The sequence below is a fragment of the Rhododendron vialii genome, chromosome 13a (assembly GCF_030253575.1).
Source record: "Rhododendron vialii isolate Sample 1 chromosome 13a, ASM3025357v1".
In the NCBI taxonomy this organism is placed as follows: domain Eukaryota; kingdom Viridiplantae; phylum Streptophyta; class Magnoliopsida; order Ericales; family Ericaceae; genus Rhododendron; species Rhododendron vialii.
Window position 1 is genome coordinate 5,353,677 of NC_080569.1, and position 19,937 is coordinate 5,373,613.

General features: G+C 38.7%; 2 protein-coding genes and 1 long non-coding RNA gene across 8 annotated transcripts; all 3 read right to left on the reverse strand.

The window, feature by feature from the left end:
• Positions 1-229: 229 nt before the first annotated feature.
• LOC131312682 (uncharacterized) lies at positions 230-2,931 on the reverse strand. 3 transcript variants are annotated; one of them, XM_058340607.1, is made up of 3 exons: positions 2,670-2,929; positions 2,079-2,202; positions 234-1,582 (listed from the first exon to the last, which is right to left on the reverse strand). In XM_058340607.1, exon 3 carries the CDS (start codon positions 1,570-1,572, stop codon positions 565-567), a length of 1,008 nt encoding a protein of 335 aa, XP_058196590.1. In that variant the 5' UTR covers positions 1,573-1,582; positions 2,079-2,202; positions 2,670-2,929; the 3' UTR covers positions 234-564. The 3 variants fall into 3 exon arrangements, with proteins under 3 accessions (XP_058196588.1, XP_058196589.1, XP_058196590.1); XM_058340605.1 differs by lacking the exon at positions 2,670-2,929 and having other exon boundaries at positions 230-1,582; positions 2,079-2,355; XM_058340606.1 differs by lacking the exon at positions 2,079-2,202 and having other exon boundaries at positions 233-1,582; positions 2,670-2,931.
• A 1,347-nt stretch (positions 2,932-4,278) lies between these two features.
• Positions 4,279-8,546, reverse strand: LOC131312685 (uncharacterized). Of its 2 annotated transcripts, XR_009195941.1 has the most exons (4): positions 8,476-8,546; positions 8,165-8,358; positions 5,949-6,503; positions 4,279-5,448 (listed from the first exon to the last, which is right to left on the reverse strand). It is a non-coding gene; the product is annotated as an uncharacterized LOC131312685 (long non-coding RNA). The 2 variants fall into 2 exon arrangements; XR_009195940.1 differs by lacking the exon at positions 8,476-8,546 and having other exon boundaries at positions 8,165-8,472.
• Positions 8,547-12,785: 4,239 nt separating this feature from the next.
• LOC131312684 (uncharacterized) lies at positions 12,786-15,354 on the reverse strand. Of its 3 annotated transcripts, XM_058340609.1 has the most exons (3): positions 14,969-15,354; positions 14,432-14,528; positions 12,786-13,916 (listed from the first exon to the last, which is right to left on the reverse strand). In XM_058340609.1, exons 2-3 carry the CDS (start codon positions 14,476-14,478, stop codon positions 12,962-12,964), a joined length of 1,002 nt encoding a protein of 333 aa, XP_058196592.1. In that variant the 5' UTR covers positions 14,479-14,528; positions 14,969-15,354; the 3' UTR covers positions 12,786-12,961. The 3 variants fall into 3 exon arrangements, with proteins under 3 accessions (XP_058196592.1, XP_058196593.1, XP_058196591.1); XM_058340610.1 differs by lacking the exon at positions 14,432-14,528; XM_058340608.1 differs by lacking the exon at positions 14,969-15,354 and having other exon boundaries at positions 14,432-14,947.
• Positions 15,355-19,937: the final 4,583 nt, after the last annotated feature.

Sequence of the window (19,937 nt, forward strand, 5' to 3'; positions counted from 1 at the left end):
CTGACGACTGATTCCCAATCGACATGATATGGTCAATGGTCCGATGAGATTTACTTTGTGAATGATTCCGATTAGTTTTTGTGTTTGGAAATAGCCCGAAAATTGCCACAACAGACAATTTAACCCCAACAATGTTTAGATTTTCGAATTTTTTTAGCTTGTCTTTGGTAGGTATTAATTATCAAAACACATTTGGGTCGTCATTTTCCCCAACTTCATTGATGCAAGACTTAACAGCAGTTTCATGATCAACAAACCTAAAATCTAGCTACTGTTCCTTGTTTAGGACTTTGCATAATTCAAGGTAGCTCAGCATCCGTAACCATTAGTTTTCAACGCAAAAATGACAAGCAATACACCATCGAGACATCTTGTAACAGGAATGGTAATCAAAGAGATTCACATTTCAATTGTGTCAGCAATTGGATGAATATTTCTGCAGACCTAATACTTGAATTTTCCTGTCTTCCTACTGACTTGAATATACAATGGAGCTACCCATTAACTACATTTCATGACTGATATTTCCTTCGCCATGAATCACCACTGCTGCAACCTCCTTGTTCAAGACTCCTCCGTCCTTGCATTGCTTTTCATTGCCATACAGCAACCTCCAAAACCAAATTTCCACCACTTGCGGCCCCTACTATCAGTCCTTCCTCCAACATCACCTTGTCCATCACTGCCTCTGTCCATGGTATCATCTGTTGTTGCAGTCTCGGATTGAGTCGGATTACCATCTCTGTTGCTGCCTCTATCTGTTCCGCGTCCTCCACCATCACCCTGTCCTTCACCGCCTCTGTCCATGGTATCATCTGTTGCTACAATCTCGGATTGAGTCCGATTACCAACTCCTTTCTCATATTCAATAAGGAAGTGACGCGAGTGTAAAGGATGTACAGGTCTATAAAAGCGAATCATATCTCCTTTTTCCAAATTGTACTTGGTGACAAAATCAGCCAGCATAAGGTTGTAACTATCAATTTCGTATGCGATTTTTATGCCCCATAAGGCAGCATTTAGATCATCAGAAAAATACAGCCTCTCAAAGTAATGGGTATCAGCAGGGACTCCAACTTTAGGCCAATGTTTGCGTACATCTTCGGTGGTAATGAAGAGCCTTTGGAACCGGATGTCCCTATCGGTCAATGGCAGCTGAAACATGAAATTTTCAAACTTGAATTCAGGGATAATCAGTGGAGATCTTCTTTTCACGAGTTCAACCAGGTAATGGAAGTCATATGAAATCGGGACAGTTTTGTAGAAGCGGAGCACATCCAAAATTTCCAAACGGTTCCAGGCAACAAACCTCTTCCATTTGTTTTCCACGACGAAGGAACACTCTGAAGGATCATATGTCACAGTCATATGCCAAAGGGAGTTTTGATGGTCGGTAATCTCAATCTTCAACTTGTAAGTTTCCTGGCGATTGGCTAGAGGCGGGAAATATTCCAAAGCTGCTTCCACAGGAATTAGGAGCCTGTCTTGTTCAACATCACGAGGAAACAGAAGCACTTCAAAGAGAAAAATTCCCATCTTTCCCAGAACTTGGTTTACGGGACCAGGAAACATAGGCCACCAACTGATAGCAGATCCGCATAGGAAACATTAAAAGTGAGTGAGCTCATTGACCATGGCAATTGGGAAAAAACAATGCAGCTTAGCTTGAGTGGGTATCGAAATCATTGAACATTCACTAGACCAACTAATCATTATCGAGAAACAAAAAAAAGGGTATTCGGAAAGAAGATTTATGATCTCAATCTTGAATTTTCTTTTCTCGGCATGACTAAGACAGTAAACGTTAAGTGGAGGGATATTATCAAGGAAAAGGAAATTAGTTGGGGAAGCAAAGAACAAAATCTGGCGTCATTACTTCATTATCCACTTTCCAGAATATCTGTTTGGAAGGCAAGAAAATGGCAAGAATTGAAGAGAAAAACATGCAGAGATTAACACCAAGAGTCTAATCATGTTCCTTCAATGCAAGTAGAAACACATCAGTATGTAACTACATATATGCATATCAAACTAAACATGTTCTTTTTCTTGGTGAAGAACTAGTTTTCGGTTCTTACCCCTGTTCTGATTCTTCTTCCGTTTCCTCCACATTCGAAATGTCAGGTCTTTGTGTACCAGTAACAATCCCTGTTGGAGATGAAGACGATGCATGTCCTTCTAAGGGCTCCTCCCCTTCTCTGCCTGTACCAATGCCTCTATTGTCAGACATTTTTCCTTGATGCTTTCTTCAATATGCGAAGTAGTTCGAGAGAGAGAGAGAGAGAGAGAGAGAGGTGGGCTTTGTTCTTTGGAGGTGGGGTGACTATATATATATATATATATATACATATAAGAGTTTAGAAGGCAGGTCGTTGACGGTTATTGCAGTTATAAGCTCTAGCACTTATCTACTTGGTGGTTGATGATGGAGTAATTATTTAGTGTTCTTGGAGAACTTGGTGGTCCACCCCTTTTCCACCGCACATATCTGTGGGGTCATACAACGATTTCTTGTATTATGACACATGATCAAGTGAAAATTATTAGGTGATTTTGGGATTTATTAATTTCCCCTAATCCCTCACTCCACAAACAAATTAAACAATTCCCAGGAAAAAAATTGATAAGCAAATTAACATGAGGTGAATTTGAATTTTCAGCCTTGTTACCTCTTCACCATTGTGAATCCCCATGAAGATTCTTCTTTTTGATGTTCTCCTGGGATTCATCAATTTGCTTTTCTTTCCTCTTTTGTTGCTCCTGGCGTTTAAAAAGAGCCTCTTCTTCGCCGCCGTGTTGAATTCCACAGCAGGCATTGCGATTCCCTTAAACCCTAATTTCGCAATTGGGATTTCCAACTTTGCATGCTGTTGAATTCGCCAGGGGTGTATATGAGAGAGAGAGAGAGAGAGAGAGAGAGAGAGAGAGAGAGTATGTGTATGTGTGTTTGGCTGTGGATTTATAAAAACAAATGCATGGCGAGGTGACTTTTGCCGAATGTCCACCAACATAATGAGGTCAATGTTCTCGATCAGATTTACAATGTGAACGGTTTTGATCAATTTTTTTTTTTTGGTTTAGAAATGATCCTAAAATTGCAACAACCGGACAAGTTTACTTCAATGGGATTGCCTTATTCATGGAGGAGCCGTGAACAAGACAATTACGGAAACGTATGATCTTGACTGTTTGTTTTGACTCTGAATGGTCCGGATTTTAATGAAAGTCTTTCCCGAAGAAGTTTCATCAAATTCCCGATTGTCCAATACACCTTAGACGTGCGCAATGGTGCTCCGCAACACCATTTTTCACGGAAACATCCTTAGAAAAGATTTTTTATACTCTAAGGGGGTGTTCCGGATTATGAAAAAACTATTTTTGAAAAAGAATGTAATTTGAAGTTTAAAAATCATGTGTTTACGAAAATAATTTTTCTACCAATATAGATCTTGTTTGAGATACGGTGCAAAAAAAATTAAAAAAATATTTTTTATTTTTATTATATTTGAGTTTGAAAATATAAAAAAAAAAAACTTTTACAATAGGAAGGTAAAATGGAACGGGGCCTAATTATGTCACACTTTTTAGAATGTAAAGAGCAATAACTTTTCTGTACTTCCAAACCTTCCAAATGGAAATGATCAAAAAAAAAAAAAAAACCCTTCCAAATTGCTCCCCCCTTGTGTTTTTACAATCCTTTATTTCACTTATTTGCTCATTCAGTGAGGAATCCTTCTAATAATTTTCTTCATAGCTTACAATTTGAAATTTTGGTTCCAAATGATTATTCTACTTCCTATTTGCTTTATTTTCCATTTTTGTTTAAATTTTTAATAATATTTTTATTTCTTGCCCCTCCCATCTCAAAATCCTCGTTCCGCCCCCAAAAGGCATCCAATGAGTATTGAGCCAGTGATTGTAAACCATCCGTTAACGGGCCCATTTAAGCGACCAACTGAACATATACGAAAACTTCATGAGTAGTATATTACCTTAGTGCTCTACTAATCCTGCATCAACTCATCATTTAACACTCGACATGGTTTCCACCAAGTACTCTTTCTCCTTGTATTATTGCCGGAAAAGCAATACGAAAAAGCAGAAAATTATGTGTTTCCTGTAACACTCAAGAAAATTTTGAGCTCGAAGTTAGCCCTTTTTCAATCTTTAAGCTCCCTAGTGCTATTTCATTTGATAACTGCAACTTCATTGATGTTCAAGACTTCACATCAGTATCATGATCATTGATCAGCAAACCTAAAATCTAGCTACTGTTCCTTGTTTTGGACTTCATATTATTTAAGGTAGCTCAGTATCCGTAAGTTTTCACCGCAAAAATGACAAACAATACGCCAACGAGACAACTAGTAGAAGGAATGGTAAATCTAAGAGTTTCTCATTTCATTTGTGTCAGCAATTGGACGAATATTTCTGCAGACTTAATACTTGAATTTTCCTGTCTTCCTTGGAATATACAATGGTGCTACCATTCATTCCCTTGACCTTGAATCACCACTGCTGCAACGTCCTTGTTCAAGAGTACTCTGTTGCTTTTCGTTGCGAAACAGCAACATTCAAAACCAACTTTCCGCCACTGTGACTCCTTCCTCCACCATCGCTCTGTCTGTTGTTGCCTCTATCTGTTCGTCCTCCTCCACCATCACCCTGTTCGTCACCGCCTCCATCCATGGTATCATCTGTTGCTACAGTCTCGGATTGAGTCCGATTACCACCTTGTTTCACAAATGCAACAGTGTAAAGGATGTACAGGTCTACAAAAGCTAATCATATCTCTTTTTCCCAAATTGTGCTTTGTGAAAAAATCAGCCAGCATAAGGTGGTAAAAACCACGATAGTATCCGATTTTTATTTTAGATCAGTAAAATACAACCTCTCAACGTCATGTGTTCCAGCAGGGATTCCAACAGCAGAGAAATGTTTGAATACATCCTCAGCGAAGATGATGAGCCTTTTGTACCGCATGTCCATATTGGTCAATGTCAGCTGAAACATGAAATTTTCAAACTTGAATTCATGGATAGTATTTGGATATCTTCTTTTGACAGTTTCAACCAGGTAACGGTTGTCGTCTGAAAATGGGACTGGTTTGTAGCAGCAAATCTTACCCAAAGTTTTCACATTGTTCCAGATAGCAAATATCTGCCACTTGTTTTCCAGGATCCGAAGGATCATACCTCAGAGTCATAGGCCAATCGAAGTTTTGAGGGTCGGAAATCTGTATCTTCTTCTTGTAAGTTTCCTGACAATCGGCTGGAGGAGGGAAACATTTCAAAGCTGCTTCCACAGAAATTAGAAGTTTGTTTAGCTAAGCATCACCAGGAGTTATAAGCACTTGAAACAGAAAAATTCCCATCTTTTCACCAACTTTGGTATGGGTGCCAGAAACCACAGGCCTTAGAAACCACAGGCCTTCTACTGATAGCAGATCTGCATGAGGAAACAAAAGTGAGTAAGTGAATTGACAATGGAAATCGGCAAAACACTACAGCTTAGCTTAAGTGGGTACAGAAATCATCGAACATTCACTAGACCACCTCATCTTCATTGAGACAAAAAGAAACATAAAAGAAGGGGGATTGGGAAAGGTCTATGATCTTTCAATCTTTAATTTTCTTTTCTTGGCATGGTTAAGAGTTAAGACGGTGCTGGAATCAACGATAAGTGGAGGGATATTATCATGGAAAAGGAAATTGGTCAGGGAATCAAAGAACAAAATCTAGCGTCTTTAATTCTTTATCTGTTTAGGAGGCAAGAAAATGGAAAGAACTGAAAAGAAAAACACGCACGGATTAATACCAAGAAACTAAACATGTTCTTTTCTGGCAAGCACAAACATATCAGTATGTATTGCATAAATGCATAAGAAACTATACATGTTCTTCGATGTCATCAATTTTCTTGGTGAAGAACTAGTATCAGGTACTTACCCCAATTCCAATTCTTCTTCAGGTATTTGTGTGCCAGTATCAACCACCGTTTGAGATGAAGATGATACATGTCCTTCTAAGGACTCGTTCCCTTCTCTGCCTGTACCTATGCTTCTTCTGTTGTCAGACATTTTTCTCGATGCCTTCTTGAATATGCAACTGAGAGAGAGAGAGAGAGAGAGAGAGAGAGAGAGAGAGAGAGAGAGAGAGAGAGAGAGGGCTTTGTTCTGACTTTTTATAGGTGATAGGTGTTCGTATGAGTATTAAGACGGCAGGCAAAAAACAGTTATTTCAGTTATAAGTAGTAGCACTTATCTACTCCAGGGCTTGATCATTTTTCCCAAACAACCACAAACTCCAAAACAATATCAGACCTCTTACGTTTCCAAAAGTTTCCAAGGAAATCTACTCGTCAAAATGATGCCTACCTCTTGCTTCATCAACAAAATGAAAAAGAAACAAAAGATGTTCCGCCTTTTCCCTCTCTTTTCTGGCTGAAGAAAATGAAGTACATTAGAGCAAGTCCAATCATTGAAGCCAAAACTCTCTATATAACTGCCACAGAATTTACCAAAATAATTTAGTCACAGCATGAAATGAGTTTATTAGGTGAAAAGCTCACTGGGCCTCCTTGGTTATGTCTGAGACTTACATATTCAAGGAAGAACACCAAGCATATACAATCCACAACATCCTGCACTCATAAAGAGTGTTTCTAGAGTTGTAAACTCTTTTCTGTTGAAATTATACCCATGGCCATGGGCGGAGCCAGGAAAACTTGAGGGAGCTGAACTATTGTGCCCAGAAACTCACACCCCCCACCCAATATAACCAACACCCCCCAACCCCCCCCCCCCCCCCCCCCCCCCCCCCCACCCTTTTCTGCTACAACTTGTGAGTTACAAGAAAAGGAGCTTCATTGGCAAAAGAGAATCACAAGTGAATCACCTATGTATCACGTGGATTCACCAAAAGTCAACGAAGGAGGCACATTGAACTGGAGACAATCCAAAACCAATCGTCTGGGATTTGCAGCAGCCATCAACATGAATCATGTGCTCAAAACTCCAATAATAAAAAATTTCATAGGATAAGTTTTCAAAGTTAAATCTAGTCATTCAAGTTTTCATTTAATCTCGAGATATGCTTTCTTTCTTCTTTGGTACATAAGAGGGCCTAGGCCCTAAGAAACAAAAACACTTGATGCAGTAGCTCGATGAACTCCTACACCATCGCGGTCATTGCACAAAGCCTCCGTCACTGTTTTCTATTATATCATCCAATGACACATAGTATCACTGTCCACCTGTGTTTACTAGCAACAGTGCCGTATATCATACCAAACGTAACATTGGACAATGGTTTAATTGCTTCAACAAAGATCAACTATTCTTATAGCAGTAGTTACAAACTATAATGGCAAATATCACGATATTTCATCCCAAACAGTGAACTCCAGAAGTAGTTAGTAGTAGTAATTTTTCCTTGCATTGCATTGTTATTATTATAAGAAATACTTTTTTTTTCCTTCATAATGTAAGTGTCTAGGTCAACTTACGTGCACCTCCACTAATCCCGGGCGACCAATCCTACTGTCCAATGTCCACTAGCAGCCCTTATTTGAGTTGATAGCAAGGTTTTCAAATTGGGATACGTATAATCGAGTTTTTTCATTGTACGAGTTGTATTGCGTATCGTATGATTTCAACACCACCCGTTGATAGCACTTGGGGCGTTTTGAGCCTAAGTCCAGGCCTTGACCACCGGGCGAGTCCCTTGGGATCAAGAAATCCATTTGATATGATGGAAGATATCCTAGTCTTAAGTAAGCATCAATAGAAAGCCCCTAACAGCCCGTTTGGGAGAAGGGGGATATAGGGGGACCCCGGATCCGGAGTGCCTATATCCGTTATTTGTTTACACTGCTCAAGCCAGATAAGTTTCTCCAGGGATTTCTAGTTAAATCTTATCCCTCTTCCGACATTACCAAATTACCTCTATTCTTCTTCCCACATTACTGTGAACAGATTTCTGGTCAGACCAAATTTCAACAACTAGAAATAAATTTTTTTCAACAAATTACAACCAACATATTTCTGATCAAATTAGTGAAATCAACCAGAAGCAGCCAAGCAAACTATGAAACCCAATTTTCAGACTTATGAATGAAATTCCAAAACCATCTTCAAATCAGTGAAATGAGAAACCCAATTTACCTCATTCACGTACGGACCCACCGCAGCCGTCACCAGTGAACCACCACCTCGTTGAACCGCCAACAGGAGAAGAGAGGGATTTCGAAACCCAGTGTCGGCGAGATTTTCAAACCCCATGCATCTTCATCTACATCTGTGTTTAAGTTGCTTCACTACAGATGCGTGGATAGAACCCCATACATATTATGTTTAAGCTTCAAAATTAAAAATGAAAAAAAGCAAACAAACGGGAGAGAGAGAGAGAGAGAGAGAGCTGTTGAGGAGAGAGAATGGAGAAGTCTGATTGGAGGAGCAAGGAGAGAGAAACAGACCTTGGAGCTCCGAGTTTTTCTTTGTTCGTCGAGGAGTACCATACCGAGTTTGAAGAAGAACTCGGTTGTTCGACCGGGTGTCGAGGAGACCTCGCATCCCGGGAGCTGAACAAAAACGACGACGTCACAGTATATACAGAGACCTCGCATCTTCAACGCGGGAGCTTCATAAAAACGACGACGTCCTCCATTCTATGACTCCTCAGCTTGAACATGAGAAGTCCATTCAAACGATGTAATTGGTAAATTGCAAACTCATGCCTGATTATTTTTACAATCGAAACTGTTCAGGTTGTATATTTTTTCAAAAAGATAAACCTCGGTAAAGAAAACAGAAATAAATTACTTATTAGTACGTAATCGAAGATGATTTTAGTGAATTATTTTTAATAAAAATAGAAACGGCTGCACTTGATAATACGGCAAACTCCTTCAAACGGCGGCGTACCGAAACCATATCTTAGTTCTAAGAACTCTTAGGGTGCAAGGACGTTTTCTACTGATATACTTTGATATTTCCATGATCTGAGACATTCAGTTTGAAGATAATGTTAAACCACAGATCGTGTAGAAAAGTAACGGTGATTGGATTTAGATTAGTACTTAATCTGAATGAATTTGGGCTTCTTAAAATGGGATTGGTTCCACTGAATCAAAACCATCAAATACGAACAGGAGCGACTCTGCTGTACGTGTTAGTACGTTGGAATTCCTTGAATTTAATCCGTGTCACCAATTAATTAATTAAATACCCCATAAATTTTGGACCGGACTATTTGTAACCACAAATTTCCTAAACGTAGCCTGTTTTTCATATGCAACTGAAATGTTTACCATATTATAAACAAGTTACATTCAGGAAATTTGTGGTTGCAAATAGTCGGTCTCTAAATATTTCGGGCAGGAAATTTTTATCCTTATTGTTTTCTCATAATTCTTTTTATCTTTTTGTCGTGATCTCGAGGATTAAGCATTCGTTTTGACCAGGGGAATCAATAAAATATAAAAATGTGGACCAAAATTTTAAAAAGTTTTTATAACAACAAAAAAAACCCAGTTGCTCTATGTTTTTTTGGTCTTCAGTATTTTTTTTTAAACTTTTGGTCATAATTTTTATTTTCTAGACTCTTCTCATCTCGCCGAGATGAATAATTAATCATAAAAATTAAAGCGAGTCCAACAAAAAATTAGAAGACGAACAAAAATATCAAAAAATCAAGGAGTGCCCCCTAAATTAATTTTGATAACATTATGCGATGATTCGTGGCAGTCGGCGTAACCAACAAGTTAGAATTAGGAAAAAAAAGACTAGATGAAGACTTAAATATAAATTCAACTAATACAAAGTATTATATATAGTTTAAGAGAACTTTCAATATGACAAACCAATAAAAGGGTCATTTGATTGCTACCGAGTATATATATTGACAATTGAATGAGATGGCGTTGAGTTTTGAATTTTCTCCGAGACTCGTGAGAGAAATAAACAAGAACAAAACAATCATAATTTTCATTGATCAATTATTTTCTTTAAAAATAACAATTTTATTTGTTATAAATCCGAATATATATTGACCTTTTTAAAATGATGGCCCATTTCCCCCCTCATCTTCGTTCTCGTTATGACTTCTTTTCTTTTCTTTTTTGTGGGTGTGTGTGTGGTGAAAAGTGCTTGTTATGAGCTATTGAGTTTGAATGTTTTCGAATAAGTGTACTAAAGTGGGAAACATTCTTTTCCTGTAATTTAGATATCCCAACAACTACTTTCGTCTTCTATTTTTAAATGGACTCGATTTAATTGGTGTTATGGATGAAGATCACACTAACATGTTCTCTCCGAAGAGATACTTATCAAAGTTATTAAACAAATGAAGACTTGGTAGTTGAAACTCGATCGAAAACTTTGGAATGTTTTTTTAGATGTTTTTTTTAGGTGTCCTCGAAACCGTCCCGAAAACCCATATACCTATCTTTTTTAGAGAGTTTGTTATTAGAGATAGCCTCCAATTAAGGCTACCATACTAGTTTGGTACCTGTGGCGAATCTAGCTTTTGCTCCTGTTTCATTTGGTCTGTAGGGATAATATGTATGCCACTATGCACTCTCGCGTGATGCAGAACTCTTTTCCTTAACGTTCTTTATGAATTTCCGATTGACGGGAAAAAAAAACTTATGCACGATATGTACAAGTCCAAACCAAAGGTTTCTCAACAACTTTGTACTCATCAAATCTTTTTCTCTCTCTTTTGGTTAAAGGTAGAGGTACTTGTACAACAGTAAACATTTGAAGTTCTAGGTTATTGGGCCCCATTAGCATCACATCAAGCAGATGCTTTCTTACACTCAAATTTACGACGATGGATTTAGCTAGCTTTCTACATCAAATTCAGCTTTGACACCATGACAACATAAGCAACCAGATATCCATGCATGTTGACCAACAAAATACAGCGAGAGAGAGAGAGAGAGAGAGAGAGCCTACATAATGGGAGTAACATCTAAGGCAATGACATTTCAAAATGGGACTGACAAGAAATAGGAATCTCCTTCACCATCGGACACAATAAGGCATTGATGTCGTGTTTGAATCTCACTCCCATTATTTTCGATCTATCTACCGAATTCTTGCATAGATCATGGGAGAGAATAACAACTAACGCTCCCGTTCACAGCATGTGCGTTCATCGAAATATTTGAAGAGACCGAAATATTTGAAGAGACGTATCCAAAAGTTTCAAATTCTACTTCTAAATAAAAACGATTTGCAAGAAAGCAATACACATATACGAACATGCACTTCTACAGTTTCTTTCGGGAGTAATGCACACTATTAATTGTACACCACAGATGTCGGAGATAAACAATACACGGAGGCTACTTAATATCTGGGCATCACGCAGCCTATCAAAAAAAAAAAAAATCTGGGCATCACGCAACTAAATTCTGAAGTGATTTTGGGCTTAAATTCTGAAGTGATTTTGGGTGTTTTGTTAACGCCTCTAACAATATCGAATGAAGCTCATTTTTTACAGAGACTTTAAACGACATATTTTGAACAAAATGAGCGGCTCCGATTATTTTTGTGCGACCCGAGGCAGGAGAAAAAAGGGATTTGTGTACAGCTGCTCTGCACAGCATGTTGTGCACGTAGCTTTTCTGTTTCGCAATTGGGATTTCCAACTTCGCATGCTGTTGAATTAGCCAGAGTGTAATGTGTATATGATCAGAGAGAGAGAGAGAGAGAGAGAGAGAGAGAGAGAGAGAGAGAGAGAGAGAGAGCATGTGTTCCGGCGTGGATTTATAATTTTTTTTTATTTTTCCTGAGATCAAAAGAGATTAAAAAGGTGCAGTGTGTACTCATTTTTTTATTAAAACAAATAAATGGAGAGGTAATTTTTACCGAATCTCCATCGACATAACAAGGTCAATGTTCTCTATCAGAATTACAATGTGAACGATTTCGATCAATTTTTTTTGAGTTTGGAAATGATCCAAAAATTGCAAAAACAGACAAGTTTACTCCAATTATGTCACTTTTTAGAAGGTAAAGAGGAATAACTTTTAGATGCTAGAGAAAAAGTTGGGGTAGTGATTTTTGGACTACTCCCACAATCCCTTATTCCACTTATTTGCTCATTCAGTAAGAAATCCTTCTAATAATTTTCTTCATAGCTTACAATTTGAAATTTCGGTTCCAAATGATTATTCTACTTCCATTTTGCTTTATTTTCCATTTTTGTTTAAATTTTTAATAATTCTTTTTATCTCTTGCCCCTTCCAACTCAAAATCTTCGTCCCGCCCTAAAAGGCATCCAATGAGTATTGAGCCAGTGATTGTAAGGCCTTATTCATGAAATACCAATTCAACTGTCTGTTAACGGACCCATTTAAGTGACCAACTGAACATGTACGATAACTTCACGAGTAGTATTACCTAATCCTGCATCATACACATCATTTAACACTCAGACATTGTTTCTACCAAGTTCTCTTTCAGTCTCTCTCCTTGTATTATTACCGGAAAAGCAATACGAAAAAGCAGTAAAAGATGTGTTTCCTGTAACACTCAAGAAAATTTTGAGCTCAAAGTTAGCCCTTTTTCAATCTTTAAGCTCCCAGCTAGTGCTATTTCATTTGATAACTGCAACTTCATTGATGTCAAGACTTTGCATCAGTATCGTGATCATTGATCAGCAAACCTAAAATCTAGCTACTGTTCCTTGTTTTGGACTTCGTATTGTTTAATGTAGCTCAGCATCTGTAAGTTTTCACCGCAAAAATGACAAACAATACACCATCGAGACAACTAGTAGAAGGAATGGTAAATCAAAGAGTTTCTCATTTCATTTGTGTCAGCAATTGGATGATATTTCTGCAGACCTAATACTTGACCTTTCCTGTCTTCCTACTGACTAGAATATACAAGGAAGCTACCATTCATTCCCTTGACCATGAATCACCACTGCTGCAACTTCCTTGTTCAAGACTACTCTGTCCTTGCATTGCTTTTCGTTGGGAAACAGCAACATCCAAAGCCTAGTTTCCACCACTTGCGGCCCCCACTGTGACTCCTTCCTCTACCATCGCCCTGTCTGTTGCTGCCTCTATCCGTTCCTGCTTCTCCACCATCACCCGGTCCGTCACTGCCTCCAACCATGGTATCATCTGATGCAGTCTCGGATTGAGTCCCATTACCTCCTCCTTTCACAAATGCAATAAGGAAGTGACGCGAGTGTAAAGGATGTACAGGTCTATAAAAGCTAATCATATCTCCTTTTTCCAAATTGTACTCAGTGAAAAAATCAGCCAGCATAAGGTGGTAAAAATCACGATAGTATCCGATTTTTATGTCCCAAAAGTGAACATTTAGATCATCAGTAAAATACAGCCTCTCAATGTCACGTGTTCCATCAGGGATTCCAACTTCAGAGAAATGTTCGCGTACATCCTGAGGATAGATGATGAGCATTTGGTACTGGATGTCCATATCAGTCAATGGCAGCTCAAACATGAAATTTTCAATCTTGAATTCGTGGATGGTATTCGGATATCTTCTTTTGACAATTTCAACAAGGTAATGGTTGTCGTCTGAACGCGGGACTGGTTTGTAGAAGCGAATCTTATCCAAAGTTTCCACATTGTTCGAGATAGCAAATATCTGCCACTTGTTTTCCAGGATGAAGAACAACTCCAAAGGATCATACCTCACAGTCATAGGCCAATCAAAGTTTTGAGGGTCGGAAATCTTTATCTTCTTCTTGTAAGGTTCCTGACAATCGGCTAGAGGAGGGAAACATTTCAAAGCTGCTTCCTCAGGAATTAGAAGCTTGTTTAGCATAACATCACCAGGAGTCACAAGCACTTCAAACAGAAAACTTCCCATCTTTTCACCAACTTTGGTAAGGGCGCCAGAAACCACAGGCCTTTTACTGATAGCAGATCTGCTTGGGAAAACAATAAAAGTGAATAAGCGCATTGACAACGGCAATCGGCAAAACACTACAGCTTAGCTTAAGTGGGTACAGAAATCATCGAACATTCACTAGACCAACTCCTCTTCATTGAGACAAACAGAAACATAAAAGAAGGGGGATTGGAAAAGAAGGTCTATGATCTTTCAATCTTTATTTTTCTTTTCTCGGCATGGTTAAGAAAGTGTTGGAATCAACGACAATTGGAGGGATGTTATCATGGAAAAGGAAATTGGTCGGGGAATCAAAGAACAAAATCTAGCATCTTTACTTCTTTATCTTCTTTCTAGAATATCTGTTTGGGAGGCAAGAAAATGGCAAGAATTGAAAAGAAAAACACGCACGGATTAAGACCAAGAAACTAGACACGTTCTTTGCTGGCAAGCACAAACATATCAGTATGCGTTGCATATATGCATAAGAAACTAAACATGTTCTTAGATGTCATCAGTTTTCTTGGTGAAGAACTAGTAACGGGTACATACCCCAATTCCGATTCTTCTTCAGGTATTTGTGTACCAGTATCAGCCATTTGAGATGAAGACGATGCATGTCCTTCTAAGGACTCGTTCCCTTCTCTGCCTGTACCAATTCTTCTTCTGTTGTGTGACATTTTTCTAGATGCCTTCTTGAATATGCTACTTGAGAGAGAGAGAGAGAGAGAGAGAGAGAGAGAGAGGGCTTTGTTCTGTGGAGGTGGGGTGACTATATATAGGTGATAGGTGTTCGTATGAGTATTAAGAAAGGCAGGCGAAAAGCGGTTATTGCAGTTATGAGTAGTAGCACTTATCTACTTGGGGGCTTAATCATTTTCCCCAAACAAATGGGTAAATCCAAAAATTGATTCTTTTTTTTCTTTTTTGTGGATTTTGAACCACCACAAAAAAAGGAGAGATTTTTTTCATGGAATTTATTAATTATCCTAATCCCTCACTTCATAATTAATACAGGCCATACTTCACATGTGACAAAATTTCAGATTACTGAACAAGAGCTGAAATTTCACTTTTCAAGCTAGTTACCTCTTCACCGTTATCAATCCCCATGAAGATTCTTCTTTTCGATCTTCTTCTCCTGGAATTCATCAATTTGGTTTTCCACTTCTTCTTCCCTCGTCTGTTTCTGCTTCTGGCATTTGAAAAGATCGTCATCTTCTTCGCCGTGTTGAATTCCACAGCAGACCGAAGGCTCTCCCTTGAGATTTTTAATTGCCTTAAACCCTAAAACCCAAATTTGGCAATTGGGGTTCTCAACTTCGTATGCTGTTGCATCGAGTGGGGGGTTCTTTATTTTTGGTGGTAGGAGGAAGGGATTGCATTTCAAGTAGGCAAGTAGAGATGGCAATTCAACCGGTCGGGACGCGGGTATTTGTTATGCGTAATTTTTTTGGGTATTGCGTCGTTTGAGAGTTGAAGACATTCGGTCGGTTTCGTGAAGATATTATCTCATTCCGATACACGCTCATAAAAAATTATATGCAAAAAAATGTATTTTACGCATACAACTTGAATAACACATAATACATTAATCATTTCTTCCTTTTGCTTTTAGGTAATAGATTTTTGTTAAGCTTAATAGGAGTAGTTATTTTGTGAACTTTTATTATTTGTAGTAACTTATTTCGGAGTTAAGAACATATATATTATAATATGTGAAAAATAATAGGAGTGGAACGGATAAACTCGGTATCCAACCGGGATGGGCTGGGCTGGGCGGGGTCAGGGGCAGAGCTAAATTTTCGGATGCAAAACCCACCTCCTCTTCTTGTTGCCATTCCTAATTTCAAGTTGGGACTATTTGTGGGTGTTTCTCGAATCTTTAAAAAAAGATCGTAGTCCTTCACTTTTTAAATCTAGTGGATCGTATTAGTTCTTCCAAAAACCATGATAATTAGAGTTTAGATAGATTTAGTCCAGTGTGTACATATTGTTATTATAAGAAAAATGTCTAACGACTGATTCCCAATGGACATGATACGGTTAATCGTCCGATGAGATTTACTTTGTGAACGATTCCGATTAGTTTTTAGCGTTCGGAAATAACCCGAAAATTGCCACAACAGACAATCTAATCCCAACTATGAACACTTTATTAGATTTTCTGTTTTGTTTATAGACCCAGATAAAAAAGGCAAAAAAACAATAAATTTTGTCTGAAGGCCCAAAATGAGCCCTCCATGGTTAAAGGCCCAGTAAAAAACCTTTCTTCTCCAATGGCCTCAAAAGCCCAATGAGGAAAACCACATCTTTCCATGTGCATATGAGGTGAAAACCAATATAATAAAAGTGATATAATCCATCTTAATAGCAAGAAGTTAAAGGGCAATAACTTTTAGAATAAACAATACACCAAAAAAAAAGAGTTAGGGTAGTGATTTTCGGACTCCTCTTTTTACCATTCACACTTTTTCACGAACATATTTTGTCCCACAATTTCAAACCCTCATGATAGCTTTATAATCCTTTACTTATACTTATTTGGTCATTTAGTAAGAGATTTCTAGTGATTTTCATCATAGCTGACAATTTGAATATTGGGTTCAAAATGATTATTCTATATACTTCCTGTTTGCTTTATTTGTCTTTATTGGTTTAGTAATTTTGTAACAATTTATTTTTATCGATCTCTTGCTCCTTCTAACCCAAAATCCTCGTTCTGCCCTTAAAAGGCCTCCAATCAGTTATTGTAAGGCTTGTAACTATTGAATCTATTAATATTTTCGAGTGCCCCGACAAGCATATGCACACCTCAACTAAATCTTGGTTGAACAATTCAACCGTCCACTGTATATAGCAATCATGAGTAAAGTACTCCTACTAGACTAATCCTGCATCGTACACATCATTTAACACTCCACATTGTTCCCACCAAGTGCTCTTTCTCCTTATAACACTCCAGAAAATTTTGACCAGAAAAAGCAAAACGAAAGAGCAGTAAAAGATGTGTTGCGACTTGAAGACTTGACATAGTTTCATGATCAACAAACCAAGAATCTAGCTACTGTTCCTAGTTTAGAAACCTTGTACAAGGAAAGCTAATCAAAGAGTATCACACTTCATTTGCATCAGTAATGGCATGATATTTCTGCAGACCTAACACATGAACTTTCCTATCTTATTACTTCTTACTTGGAACATGCGAGGGAGCTTTCCAAAAATGCAATGGACGGCTCGGATGCGCCGAGTGGGCACCACGTGGTACCCACTCGGCACTGAAAATTTTCCCCTTACTAGACTGTTTTTTATCCCTTGAACATGAATCAAACAACTGCTGCCACTTCCTCGTTCAAGAATCCTCTGTCCTTGCATTACTTTTCATTCCCACACAGCAACCACCAAAACTAAATTTCCACCACTTGCGGCCCCCACTGCGACTCCCTCCTCCATCATCACCCTGTTCGTTGCCGCCTATAACGGCTCCTCCTCCACCATCACCCTCACTGCCACCGCCGCGGTCCGTGCAATCATTTACTGGTGCAGTCCCCGATTGAGTCGGATCACCACGTCCTTTCACAAATCCAATAAGAAAGTGACGTGAATGTAAAGGCTGGTCAGCTTTGTAAAACCTGATCATATCCCCTACTCCCAAATTGTGTTCATCAATGAATGCCTCCATCCTAAGCAGGAAAGGACCGCGAAAGAAGTCAATTTCCATGCACCATTGACCGTTTCGATCATCAGTAAAATAAAGCATCTCCATCTGATGTGTTTCAGCAGGGATTCCAACCACCCGGAAATGATTCCTTACTTCTTCCGGAGAAATGATGAGACTTCCCAACCTGATGTCTACATTGGTCAAAGGACGCTGAAACAGGAAATTATCAGGCTTGACTTCAGGGATGATCAATCTTGCATGCCAAATGTCTTCGGCAACTTCACAAAATCGATTCGAAAAATAACCCTCTTTGAATGTTTTTAATGGATAAAGATCGCCTCGTCTGCTCCCTGATGCTATCACTCGTTTTGTGGTCCTGTCCTTTATCATAAAACTAGTAGCAGAGAATTCAAAATTGAATGGATAGTCTGAAGTAAACTTACAGACAGATAATATATTATCCTTGACTTCTGGAACTAGCAGCACATTTTTAAGTAAAATCATCCGATGCCCCAAATTTATTGTTGCATCTCCGATATGTGTAATGGGCAATAAATCACCAATTGCCACCATTAGTTTGTTATTACCTTTATAGGGTCGTAGGTTGTGAAGTTTACTTGAGTCTCCAGTACTGTGATCTGAGGCTCCACTATCGATTAACCACTCAACAATAGGAACATCTGCTGAAGTAGAAGACACTAGAGCTTGGGGAATATCATAGGTCAGAAACATAAGCCAATCGGTGATTCGAGGTGGGTCTGAGATATGCTGCATACGTATCTTCTTCTTGTAAGTTTGACGATCGGCTAGAGAAGGGAAATATTGCAATGCTGCTTCCACAGGAATTAGGAGCCTGCCTCGAGTAACAACACCCTGGGTCACCAACACTTCAAAGAGAAAAAATACCATCTTATCACCGACTTTGGTTGGTGAGCCAGAAAACAACAAAGATCTGCATAAGAGAAGAAGAAAAGCGAGTGAGCCCATTGACCATGGTAATTGGCAGGACAATACAGCTTAGCTTAAAACACATCCAGCTAAATTTAAGTGACGACAGAAACCATGAAATATTCACCAGACCTCGTGTCTACTGATCTTCATGGAGAAGAAATAAAGATTCGGAAAGAAGATCAATGATCTTTCAAGCTTTATTTATTCTCTCTTCTCGATGTGACTAACAGTTGGGTTCATGGAAATCTATTTAGCACAAGTTTTCCATGTACACGAAACAAAACAATCTGTTCTTCCCAAGAGAATGCAAGAACAATGTAGCTTCTCTAGGGGTTTCTTAATAACTTCAATCGCTGACTCCGAATTTAGCTTCTTTACTTCATTGTCTTCTTTCCTTTGCGTTCCATCCAAAAGAGGCAACATAATCTGTTCTTTCCAAGAAAACCCAATGGTAATGTAGCTGTGACAACGTTCTGTAGGGGTTTCTTAATGATTTCAATCACTGAATCCACCCGCGCGCACAGCACACACAAAAGCACCTGATTTTCCAGAGCAAATATATGTACTCTAGCCCCTGAACATTGAACAAACCAATGACCTAAAGACATTTATCATGTGAGAACAACACCCCACCCCCAAAAGAGAGAAAAAAACCACCACTACCACCCGCTCGAAATCACCTGATTCTCCTGAGCCAATACACCCACTCAACCCTTGAACGTGCAACAAACCCAACAAATTATTACATGTCAGAGATGGTAGAACACATTACAAGAAAACATGCTATTTGCATGCAAGTAAACATATCATTATGTATGACATATATGCATATCAAAGTGTGCGTGGATGTATAAACCCTTAAATACAATGAGTTTTCTTGGAAAATAACAAGTGGCACAATGTCACGTACTTACCCCGACTCTACTTCTACTCTGGGTTCCTCCGTAGTCGAAATTTCAGGCGCCTTTCCTTCTCTTGTAGTACCAATGCCGGACGATGCATGTTCTTCTAAGGGCTCCTTTCCTTCTCTGTGTGTACCAATGCCGGACGATGCATGTTCTTCTAAGGGCTCCTTTCCTTCTCTGTGCGTACCAATGCCTCTGTTTTCAGACATTTTTCTTGATGCTTTCTTGAATATCCAGAGAGAGAGAGAGAGAGAGAGAGAGAGAGAGAGAGAGAGAGAGAGGGCTTTGTTCTGTGGAGGTGGGGGTGAATATGTAGGTGTCAGTATGAGCCTTTATAAGGCAGGCTAATAACGGTTATAAGTTGTAGCACTTATCCACTTGGGATTATATGATACAGGATCCCGTACGTATCCATTCCTTACAGGAGAGAGAAAATTGAAAATTTTAGAATCACAAGAATATATTAGAATTCTAACATGAGTATTGGCAAATCTGAGTACAGATCGAAGATGAATTCTAACAAGAGTATTGGCATATCTGA